General features: G+C 49.2%; 2 protein-coding genes across 2 annotated transcripts; both read left to right on the forward strand.

Annotated features, from left to right (window-relative positions):
- Nucleotides 1-1,245: 1,245 nt before the first annotated feature.
- Nucleotides 1,246-4,515, forward strand: LOC140262513 (feather keratin Cos1-1/Cos1-3/Cos2-1-like). The gene is made up of 2 exons (XM_072356901.1): nucleotides 1,246-1,305; nucleotides 4,189-4,515. Exons 1-2 carry the CDS (start codon nucleotides 1,246-1,248, stop codon nucleotides 4,513-4,515), a joined length of 387 nt encoding a protein of 128 aa, XP_072213002.1.
- Nucleotides 4,516-8,145: 3,630 nt separating this feature from the next.
- Nucleotides 8,146-11,412, forward strand: LOC140262514 (feather keratin Cos1-1/Cos1-3/Cos2-1-like). The gene is made up of 2 exons (XM_072356902.1): nucleotides 8,146-8,205; nucleotides 11,086-11,412. The coding sequence occupies exons 1-2, from the start codon at nucleotides 8,146-8,148 to the stop codon at nucleotides 11,410-11,412; spliced, it is 387 nt and encodes a 128-aa protein (XP_072213003.1).
- Nucleotides 11,413-12,002: the final 590 nt, after the last annotated feature.

A 12,002-nucleotide genomic window follows, 5' to 3' on the forward strand; every position in this document is an offset into this window, starting at 1 on the left:
TCTCAGTGTGGCCTTGACTGAAGGATGCATGTCTATGGTTGCCTCCCCATCTGGCAAATATGGTAGTTACATAGTTGTGATCATTTCCATCGAAGAAAGAGACTTCTCATCTGACCATTTGAAAAAGAAGGACTCACTAATACAGAGGCACAATGCAGCAAATGTTTAATGAGACTAAGGAGGAAAGTGATGTCAGAGCAAGCGAAGATTCCAAGTGCAGGGAGCAGCAGGAACAGAGAAGAATCTGTTGCCCTCTTCCCATGGCAGAGCTGCCACGGGACATCCAACTAAATCCCCATCAATGGAGAGAGGCTAGCTGGTCACTCAGCAGGATTTCAGGGGCCTTCAGAGGGAATTTTGTGGAGAGCAGAAGACATAAGTGAAAGAAAGAATGGGTGGAAGAGAGAAGTGGTAGCCAATGACCACGTAGCCAAAGAAGCCAGGTTGGCCCCTTCTGTCAGTCCTGACAGGGCAAGCCAGTTCTGGTCATCTACTCCGAAAAGAGCAGCACAAAGTCTGTTCTTCTGTCCGGCGCCATGCTCTGAGGTTGTGGGGGTCCTTGTCTGGGGCAGTGTCCAGCACCTTTAGCAGGGGCATCTTCTGCCACAGTAGCGGTTGGAAATGCAGGAGAGGTCAAAGCCTCCCGAGGTGATGGGCACTCCCTGGCAGCTGAGGATGCTGCCAACAGCAGCAGAGGTGGAGGATCCGACGGCAGTGTTCTGCGGGAAGGAGCTGAGGATGGGTCCGGGCAGGGTCACCACCACGGGAGAGGGCTCAATGACAATGGTGGAGTCCTGGCACTGCCTGACACAGGGCTCATTGCAGCTGCTGGCCAGAGGGGTGGGGCCGCAGGGCTGGCATGGCACACACGGGTTGCAGCAGGACATGTCTTGGGGTTGGCAACGCACCTGTTGGGAGAGAGGACAGAGTGGAGAATGTGCAGAGTCACGATGCATCTACCATACCGACAGGAGGGAACCCCGCACATGCAGAATAGGGAGTTGGAGGCTGTGCGGGGATGATCATCGACTTCCTGGTCTCTTCCTGCCAGGACCCAAATAGAGGCGCCCAGTGCCTATCATGCTACTTCTTACACCCTAGCCCAGAAGCCCCTGAGTGCAATTCCAACATCCCTCCAGAAGAAAACTTCTGCCCGCTTCCCTTTACCAAGACAGGCAGCTCCAAGTTTTGTCATGGAACAGTGCTGGTGGCTGTTGAGACGTCTGTTAAGTATCAGGACTCCCGATGAAGACAGAAAGAGACAAGAAGGGGGCTCACGCTTACCTGGTTCCCAAGAAGAAAGAGGCAAGTTGTGAATGGGAGACTAAGGAACTGGGCTGCCTTTTATAATGGACTGAAGCTGTCTCATATCCAGAGACGTCACTTACAGTAGTGATTATTTTCTGACAAGAACCTCTTGAATGCCAAACATCCCAGCTAATGATATGGACTGTGTGTTGGCTTCCTTTGCAGCACTGTTATGTTTCCAGCTTTGTGTAATTTCCATTCCACACCAAAGACATCTTTTGTGTGTCATGAAGGGAGGCCCAAGCATTCCCATACAACAAAGACCAGAGAGGGGATCAGACTCATTTCATGTGTTAGAAGAGTCCAGGAAGTGGAAATGATGTCAGCTGGGTCACTCCTTCGGGTTTCTTAGGAGCCTGTCTTGCAAGAGATGTACCATTTCCTGAGTGTGATCCGGCCCCACTTGACACCTCCTGTTTCTGCAAAATTCTGCCTTTCTGGCTTGTCTCCTCATGTTTTGCTCTGGGACCGAGGAACGGGCTAAAAGGTTGTGTGGAGTACTTTCCACATCTCACAAGAAAGACTGAACAGCAAATTGTATATCAATAGTGTTTTTCAAAAAGAAAGAATAAGAAGATCTATAAAGATAGCCAGTGAATCTTACGTGCAGACTAACGTGGAATCAACTGGATTTTCCCCATGTTTCTCTCTGGAGCTCCTGCCCTTGTTGAGCTCCTTCTTCCTTTCCGTATTGTGGTGTCTTTTGTTTTCCGGATCATTGACTAGAAACATCTTACATATTTTCCTTTCCGCGACAGAAGCTCATTTCTACCATTCTGAGCATAAATTCTCAGCACTGGTGAGAACCACACAGTGCAACCAATTCCATTTCTGTGAAATGCCTTCATTGCTTCGGTCTCTACTGCTCAGACTGCCCTTTGTATGTTCCAGACCCCGCAGGTTAGAGACAAAAGATGACTTCCCAGTGGCGGAGGAGGAACTGCTCAGAGGTGGTATTGGCAAAATAAATGCACTCAAATCCAAGGCCGCAATGGGATTCACCTTAGAGGAATTATGGATCTCATAAAAGTGCAACCCAAATTGTTCTTTATTTTCATTAAATAAAAAAAAAACTTGCATTGTGGTATAGATGCCTGAAGACTGCGGGGTAGCCAGCGTCACACCAGTTTTCAATAAGAGCAAGAAAGATGACCCAGGAAACCAGAGGGCAGTCAGCCTCCCGTCCATCCCCGGAAAAGGAGACGGAGCAACTTGCTGTGGATGCTATGCACAAGCAGTTGCAGAAAAGAAATGTATCGGAAGTAGTCAACGTAGATTCACCAAAGAGAAAATGATGCTTGAGCAACCTCATAGGCTTCTGGAACGTCATCACTCGCTGGGTAGATGAGGGGAGAGCAGTGAATCTGGCGTAACTTGACTCCAACGAGGCATTTGACACTGCATCCTTGTAACAAGGCGTTGGAAGTGTGGGATAGGTGAGAGCACAGTGAGTTAGGCTGAGGACAGACTGATGAGTGGATATCAGTGTCACAGTAAATGGGTCCGAATCTAGTTACAGGTGCATAAGATGTGGTGTTCCGTTCGAGATTGTACTGGGTCTGGTCCTGTTGAATGTCATCATCAGTGAGCAAGACAGAAACATCAAGTCCCCCCTCAGCCCACTTTCTGCCAGTGTGAAATTGGAATGAGTGGCTGACTCATCAGAGAGCTGTGTTGTCATTCAGCAAGACCGGGAAAAACTGGAGATCTGGGGGGAGAGGAACCTGATGAACTTCAAGAGAATCAAATGTGGGGTCCTACACCTCCAGGGATGGGGCACCAAAACTTATTAGGGCAGCCTGCTCCAACACCACACCACTCATCACCCAGGTGGTATCTACCTGCTGCCTGTGTGCCTCCCTCTATTATATGCTTTTTATTATTTTTACGAAAACAGCCCCCCTTTTACAGTTTTTGCTCTTGTGTCTTTTTTATTTGAAGTCTGGAGACCACACTGCATAAGATTGTGCCCCGTTCCATGATCAGAGAGAGAAAAGAGCTGGGGACAAATCAGGGCAGCGGAATTTTCCGGAGAGAAGGGTCAACAGGGAGTGCGTCACACTCTGGATCTGGTACACCTCTTCACAGAAGTCCCCCTGAGAAACCTAAAGGAATGATCTAGGCTGACATCTTCTGCCTTTGCTGGACTCCCGTAGCATGTGAAATGAGTGTGTTGCCCGCACCGCTGTTTGTTGTGCGGAAATGCTTGGGCTTCTCTTCATCATGCCTCTTAAAAGATGCCTTCGGTCAGGAAGTGACAGGGCATAAAGCCAGAAATGAAATTGAATTGCACAGGAAGCTGGCAGACCACCCATATCATTATCTGGGATGATTTGCATGCTGGACAAGAACAGCTCGTCAGAAAATGATCACCACTGTAAGCAGTGCCTTTGGATATAGGTCATCTTATGTCCATTATAAAAGGGACCCCAGTTCCTTGCTCTCTCATACACTGTTCATACCTCCTTCTCCTTTGGAACTAGGTAAGTGGGAATCTCCTTCCTGTCCCTGTCGTTCAACTAAAGGAGGTCTCAGCTCAGTGAAAATCTGAGTGAATAAAAGAGATGCCTTTGTTCCATGCCATATCCTGGGACTGCTTGTCACGGGGCAGAGAAGTGAAGATTTTTCCAGGACTGTGAGCCTGTGTGTAGGTAGCTTGTGGACTCCAATTGAGAAAGTAGCTGGATTGGCATGGGAGGGCATTTCTGCAGGGTTTCCCCTGCAGATAGATAGATATCTGGGGTCTGAGAACCCCTAGGCTACCACTTCACATCCTCAAGGTAGCAAGAGTTGCATGGGCGTTGTTTCATTTATCGCTTGCTGGAAATCTCTTTCTCATACACCCCCACGTTCAGCTTCCTTCCGGTTCTCTCCCAACAGGTGCGTTGCCAACCCCAAGACATGTCCTGCTGCAACCCGTGTGTGCCATGCCAGCCCTGCGGCCCCACCCCTCTGGCCAGCAGCTGCAATGAGCCCTGTGTCAGGCAATGCCAGAACTCCACCATTGTCATTGAGCCCTCTCCCGTGGTGGTGACCCTGCCCGGACCCATCCTCAGCTCCTTCCCGCAGAACACCGCCGTCGGATCCTCCACCTCCGCTGCTGTTGGCAGCATCCTCAGCTGCCAGGGAGTGCCCATCACCTCGGGGGGCTTTGACCTCTCCTGCATTTCCAACCGCTACTGTGGCAGAAGGTGCAACCCCTGCTAAAGGTGCTGGACACTGATCCCAGGCAAGGTCCCCCTGGAAATCACAACATGGCACTGGACAGTAGGACAAATGCTGTGCTGCTGTTTTTGCCCTGCAAGACAGAAAGGACGGGGCCACCTGGGCTTTGCTGACAACATGGAGAAAGTCTACCGATATTCTCTTTTTCTCCCTCTTCCTATCTAATGTCTTGGTTTTCTTTTTGCCTCAGAGATCTCTGGTAGTATCTGAAAGCCAGAACTGAGGGACCTGCAACCTCTCTTCATTTCTTGGCCTGTATGTGCGGGTGCAGTGGCAACGCTGTTGTAGGACAGGGGAGCAGATTCATCTCTGTACCTGCTGTTCACCGTGCTTGCCATCTTCATTTCCGGTGATATCGTTTCCCCACTCTGACTCATTAAACACTTGCTGCATCCTCTTCTGTGTCCTTCCGAGTTTCTGTTTTTGTTGTTTGCACACAGAAGTCCAAAGGGGAAATGCATGGCTTTAGTGGGAATCCGCTGGGGAGACTCCATCACTGTTCTAGAGGCCAGTGCACACCGCAGAGATTTCATTTTTCAGGCAGCTTCTTTTGATGTTGAGGAAGTAATCCGTGATTACTCTTTAACCAGCTGCTGTTTCTCCTTGTTTGATGTTTCTCTGCTTAGACATGCGCCCAAGAGCCTGGAGCACATCACGTGAATGGGAATCTTGACCAGTGACGGCCCGTGTTTGGCCTGGCATTCTGTTACTTCCTGGCTTGGCGAGGGTCCCTGCTGGTCCAATGCAGTCAGTGTGTGGAGCCCTCAGCCAGGCCTCTCTTGGGTCTGGCCTCAGCCTGGATGCCCATCCCTGCTCTGGCCATGAAATCTTCTACGCATAACATACATGTGGCCTACTTTGGGGAAATTCCCAGTAGGTGCATCTGAACTAAAGCTGGGATGGAGATAGTGTGATCGATTGTACCCTCAGCAAAACAGCCAACTGGAATAAGATGAATGGGGCACACGATGTGTCAGAGGGAATAATCGATAAAGTCTAAAGGGATCGTGACTAGCTTAAAAATGTGAACATTTGAAATTCCTGTATGCCCAGTGCCAGTTATTGTGTTTGGGTAATTGCAGTCTCCCATTTGTACACTGTCTGAGAGAACTCACTGAGAGTAGGCCTGTGGAGAAGGACTGCCACTACTTGAAAATGACTTAAAGCATGATAGGGTATTACTGGATTGAATATTTCCTGACATAGCTGTTGCTCTACACTCTTCTGATTGCATGGGACATGTCTGATCACTTGATCTCAGAAGAGAAAGATAAACTATAGCTTCCCAAAGAGTTCATTTTTCCGTTTCTGTTTTCCTCTTTTTGGAGGGAAAGTTAAAACTGACTGAGAGTCACAAAGCTGCCCTCTTTCCTCTCCCTGTTCCCTTGGTTTCTAGCCTACAGTATTGGAGAAAGGCCTTTGGTTTTGGAAACTCAATCTCTCATTTCACTTGGTTGATTAGCCTTTGTATTTTGTTGCAAAGTCTGATGTTTTGCCTTTATATTTAGTAGTCTAATTGTTTCCCCTACTGTCATGGTTTTGTGCTGTTGTTGTCAATACATGATGTAGAATATTGACAGCAACAGCACAAAACCATGACACCTACGTTGTTGCTGTGTTTTCATTCGTCTGGGCCCATCTCCCTGCATTTTCTTTCCCATCTTTCCTGGGTCTGTGGGTCTCTCCACTTCCTTCTCATGGATCTAGCCTGAACAGAGCCATAGAGTGACATTAAGGGGGAAGTTCTATACTAGGAGAGTGATGAGGTCCTGGAACAGGCTGCCCAGGGAGGTTGTGGATGCCCCTTCCATGGAGGTGATCCAGGCCAGTTTGGATGGGGCCTTGGGCACCCTGATCTAGTAAATCTGGAAGTTTGGTGGCCCTGTCAGGCAGGGGGGTTGGAACTTCATTCTCCTTGAGGTCCCTTCCATGCCAGGTCATTCTGTGATTCTGTGATGCTTGGGATTTTTCTCGGGAGCACCTCCATCTACTGTCCATCTTCTTCCCTAATTCTGATGCCAAGCACAGGTGTCCTGGACACAGAGTGTTTCCTGACAACTGTTTGTAGTCTGTGGTCATCCAAACCTAGCAGGACTTAATGAACAACTGAAGCAGAAGAACAAGAACTAGGCCGTGGCGAGGGTCATGAGTTATCACTGTGTCTGGATTGTCTTGGACTGTGTAGTTGGGAGAAGGCAACCAACCATACGTTGCACCATATACTATTTACCAAATTGTCTTATGCCACGACTGTACCTCGTGTATAAAACCTAGCTTGCACAGTAATAAATGCGTACTCAGTTGCTAACGCACATGAATTCAACTCTAACTTTCACAGTCCCTCACCCGCAGTGGTGACAGGGGTGCTCTCAGTGTGGCCTTGACTGAAGGATGCATGTCTATGGTTGCCTCCCCATCTGGCAAATATGGTAGTTACATAGTTGTGATCATTTCCATCGAAGAAAGAGACTTCTCATCTGACCATTTGAAAAAGAAGGACTCACTAATACAGAGGCACAATGCAGCAAATGTTTAATGAGACTAAGGAGGAAAGTGATGTCAGAGCAAGCGAAGATTCCAAGTGCAGGGAGCAGCAGGAACAGAGAAGAATCTGTTGCCCTCTTCCCATGGCAGAGCTGCCACGGGACATCCAACTAAATCCCCATCAATGGAGAGAGGCTAGCTGGTCACTCAGCAGGATTTCAGGGGCCTTCAGAGGGAATTTTGTGGAGAGCAGAAGACATAAGTGAAAGAAAGAATGGGTGGAAGAGAGAAGTGGTAGCCAATGACCACGTAGCCAAAGAAGCCAGGTTGGCCCCTTCTGTCAGTCCTGACAGGGCAAGCCAGTTCTGGTCATCTACTCCGAAAAGAGCAGCACAAAGTCTGTTCTTCTGTCCGGCGCCATGCTCTGAGGTTGTGGGGGTCCTTGTCTGGGGCAGTGTCCAGCACCTTTAGCAGGGGCATCTTCTGCCACAGTAGCGGTTGGAAATGCAGGAGAGGTCAAAGCCTCCCGAGGTGATGGGCACTCCCTGGCAGCTGAGGATGCTGCCAACAGCAGCAGAGGTGGAGGATCCGACGGCAGTGTTCTGCGGGAAGGAGCTGAGGATGGGTCCGGGCAGGGTCACCACCACGGGAGAGGGCTCAATGACAATGGTGGAGTCCTGGCACTGCCTGACACAGGGCTCATTGCAGCTGCTGGCCAGAGGGGTGGGGCCGCAGGGCTGGCATGGCACACACGGGTTGCAGCAGGACATGTCTTGGGGTTGGCAACGCACCTGTTGGGAGAGAGGACAGAGTGGAGAATGTGCAGAGTCACGATGCATCTACCATACCGACAGGAGGGAACCCCGCACATGCAGAATAGGGAGTTGGAGGCTGTGCGGGGATGATCATCGACTTCCTGGTCTCTTCCTGCCAGGACCCAAATAGAGGCGCCCAGTGCCTATCATGCTACTTCTTACACCCTAGCCCAGAAGCCCCTGAGTGCAATTCCAACATCCCTCCAGAAGAAAACTTCTGCCCGCTTCCCTTTACCAAGACAGGCAGCTCCAAGTTTTGTCATGGAACAGTGCTGGTGGCTGTTGAGACGTCTGTTAAGTATCAGGACTCCCGATGAAGACAGAAAGAGACAAGAAGGGGGCTCACGCTTACCTGGTTCCCAAGAAGAAAGAGGCAAGTTGTGAATGGGAGACTAAGGAACTGGGCTGCCTTTTATAATGGACTGAAGCTGTCTCATATCCAGAGACGTCACTTACAGTAGTGATTATTTTCTGACAAGAACCTCTTGAATGCCAAACATCCCAGCTAATGATATGGACTGTGTGTTGGCTTCCTTTGCAGCACTGTTATGTTTCCAGCTTTGTGTAATTTCCATTCCACACCAAAGACATCTTTTGTGTGTCATGAAGGGAGGCCCAAGCATTCCCACACAACAAGGACCAGAGAGGGGATCAGACTCATTTCATGTGTTAGAAGAGTCCAGGAAGTGGAAATGATGTCAGCTGGGTCACTCCTTCGGGTTTCTTAGGAGCCTGTCTTGCAAGAGATGTACCATTTCCTGAGTGCGATCCGGCCCCACTTGACACCTCCTGTTTCTGCAAAATTCTGCCTTTCTGGCTTGTCTCCTCATGTTTAGCCCTGGGACCGAGGAACGGGCTAAAAGGTTGTGTGGAGTACTTTCCACATCTCACAAGAAAGACTGAACAGCAAATTGTATATCAATAGTGTTTTTCAAAAAGAAAGAATAAGAAGATCTATAAAGATAGCCAGTGAATCTCACGTGCAGACTAACGTGGAATCAACTGGATTTTCCCCATGTTTCTCTCTGGAGCTCCTGCCCTTGTAGAGCTCCTTCTTCCTTTCCGTATTGTGGTGTCTTTTGTTTTCCGGATCATTGACTAGAAACATCTTACATATTTTCCTTTCCGCGACAGAAGCTCATTTCTACCATTCTGAGCATAAATTCTCAGCACTGGTGAGAACCACACAGTGCAACCAATTCCATTTCTGTGAAATGCCTTCATTGCTTCGGTCTCTACTGCTCAGACTGCCCTTTGTATGTTCCAGACCCCGCAGGTTAGAGACAAAAGATGACTTCCCAGTGGCGGAGGAGGAACTGCTCAGAGGTGGTATTGGCAAAATAAATGCACTCAAGTCCAAGGCCGCAATGGGATTCACCTTAGAGGAATTATGGATCTCATAAAAGTGCAACCCAAATTGTTCTTTATTTTCATTAAAAAAAAAAAACTTGCATTGTGGTATAGATGCCTGAAGACTGCGGGGTAGCCAGCGTCACACCAGTTTTCAATAAGAGCAAGAAAGATGACCCAGGAAACCAGAGGGCAGTCAGCCTCCCGTCCATCCCTGGAAAAGGAGACGGAGCAACTTGCTGTGGATGCTATGCACAAGCAGTTGCAGAAAAGAAATGTATCGGAAGTAGTCAACATAGATTCACCAAAGAGAAAATGATGCTTGAGCAACCTCATAGGCTTCTGGAACGTCATCACTCGCTGGGTAGATGAGGGGAGAGCAGTGAATCTGGCGTAACTTGACTCCAACGAGGCATTTGACACTGCATCCTTGTAACAAGGCGTTGGAAGTGTGGGATAGGTGAGAGCACAGTGAGTTAGGCTGAGGACAGACTGATGAGTGGATATCAGTGTCACAGTAAATGGGTCCGAATCTAGTTACAGGTGCATAAGATGTGGTGTTCCGTTCGAGATTGTACTGGGTCTGGTCCTGTTGAATGTCATCATCAGTGAGCAAGACAGAAACATCAAGTCCCCCCTCAGCCCACTTTCTGCCAGTGTGAAATTGGAATGAGTGGCTGACTCATCAGAGAGCTGTGTTGTCATTCAGCAAGGCCGGGAAAAACTGGAGATCTGGGGGGAGAGGAACCTGATGAACTTCAAGAGAATCAAATGTGGGGTCCTACACCTCCAGGGATGGGGCACCAAAACTTATTAGGGCAGCCTGCTCCAACACCACACCACTCATCACCCAGGTGGTATCTACCTGCTGCCTGTGTGCCTCCCTCTATTATATGCTTTATATTATTTTTACGAAAACAGCCCCCCTTTTACAGTTTTTGCTCTTGTGTCTTTTTTATTTGAAGTCTGGAGACCACTCTGCATAAGATTGTGCCCCGTTCCATGATCAGAGAGAGAAAAGAGCTGGGGACAAATCAGGGCAGCGGAATTTTCCGGAGAGAAGGGTCAACAGGGAGTGCGTCACACTCTGGATCTGGTACACCTCTTCACAGAAGTCCCCTTGAGAAACCTAAAGGAATGATCTAGGCTGACATCTTCTGCCTTTGCTGGACTCCCGTAGCATGTGAAATGAGTGTGTTGCCCGCACCGCTGTTTGTTGTGCGGAAATGCTTGGGCTTCTCTTCATCATGCCTCTTAAAAGATGCCTTCGGTCAGGAAGTGACAGGGCATAAAGCCAGAAATGAAACTGAATTGCACAGGAAGCTGGCAGACCACCCATATCATTATCTGGGATGATTTGCATGCTGGACAAGAACAGCTCGTCAGAAAATGATCACCACTGTAAGCAGTGCCTTTGGATATAGGTCATCTTATGTCCATTATAAAAGGGACCCCGGTTCCTTGCTCTCTCATACACTGTTCATACCTCCTTCTCCTTTGGAACTAGGTAAGTGGGAATCTCCTTCCTGTCCCTGTCGTTCAACTAAAGGAGGTCTCAGCTCAGTGAAAATCTGAGTGAATAAAAGAGATGCCTTTGTTCCATGCCATATCCTGGGACTGCTTGTCACGGGGCAGAGAAGTGAAGATTTTTCCAGGACTGTGAGCCTGTGTGTAGGTAGCTTGTGGACTCCAATTGAGAAAGTAGCTGGATTGGCATGGGAGGGCATTTCTGCAGGGTTTCCCCTGCAGATAGATAGATATCTGGGGTCTGAGAACCCCTAGGCTACCACTTCACATCCTCAAGGTAGCAAGAGTGCATGGGCGTTGTTTCATTTATCGCTTGCTGGAAATCTCTTTCTCATACACCCCCACGTTCAGCTTCCTTCCGGTTCTCTCCCAACAGGTGCGTTGCCAACCCCAAGACATGTCCTGCTGCAACCCGTGTGTGCCATGCCAGCCCTGCGGCCCCACCCCTCTGGCCAGCAGCTGCAATGAGCCCTGTGTCAGGCAATGCCAGAACTCCACCATTGTCATTGAGCCCTCTCCCGTGGTGGTGACCCTGCCCGGACCCATCCTCAGCTCCTTCCCGCAGAACACCGCCGTCGGATCCTCCACCTCCGCTGCTGTTGGCAGCATCCTCAGCTGCCAGGGAGTGCCCATCACCTCGGGGGGCTTTGACCTCTCCTGCATTTCCAACCGCTACTGTGGCAGAAGGTGCAACCCCTGCTAAAGGTGCTGGACACTGATCCCAGGCAAGGTCCCCCTGGAAATCACAACATGGCACTGGACAGTAGGACAAATGCTGTGCTGCTGTTTTTGCCCTGCAAGACAGAAAGGACGGGGCCACCTGGGCTTTGCTGACAACATGGAGAAAGTCTACCGATATTCTCTTTTTCTCCCTCTTCCTATCTAATGTCTTGGTTTTCTTTTTGCCTCAGAGATCTCTGGTAGTATCTGAAAGCCAGAACTGAGGGACCTGCAACCTCTCTTCATTTCTTGGCCTGTATGTGCGGGTGCAGTGGCAACGCCGTTGTAGGACAGGGGAGCAGATTCATCTCTGTACCTGCTGTTCACCGTGCTTGCCATCTTCATTTCCGGTGATATCGTTTCCCCACTCTGACTCATTAAACACTTGCTGCATCCTCTTCTGTGTCCTTCCGAGTTTCTGTTTTTGTTGTTTGCACACAGAAGTCCAAAGGGGAAATGCATGGCTTTAGTGGGAATCCGCTGGGGAGACTCCATCACTGTTCTAGAGGCCAGTGCACACCGCAGAGATTTCCTTTTTCAGGCAGCTTCTTTTGATGTTGAGGAAGTAATCCA

This window comes from Excalfactoria chinensis, chromosome 24, assembly GCF_039878825.1.
Source record: "Excalfactoria chinensis isolate bCotChi1 chromosome 24, bCotChi1.hap2, whole genome shotgun sequence".
Classification (NCBI taxonomy): Eukaryota; Metazoa; Chordata; class Aves; order Galliformes; family Phasianidae; genus Excalfactoria; species Excalfactoria chinensis.

Bases quoted from the DNA above. Each gene is read 5' to 3' on its own strand.
- LOC140262514 (XM_072356902.1), top strand. From the start codon at position 8,146: ATGAAGACAGAAAGAGACAAGAAGGGGGCTCACGCTTACCTGGTTCCC. The intron at 8,206-11,085 runs GCAAGTTGTGAA...CTCTCCCAACAG, and splicing joins TGGTTCCCAAGAAGAAAGAG to GTGCGTTGCCAACCCCAAGA.
- LOC140262513 (XM_072356901.1), top strand. From the start codon at position 1,246: ATGAAGACAGAAAGAGACAAGAAGGGGGCTCACGCTTACCTGGTTCCC. The intron at 1,306-4,188 runs GCAAGTTGTGAA...CTCTCCCAACAG, and splicing joins TGGTTCCCAAGAAGAAAGAG to GTGCGTTGCCAACCCCAAGA.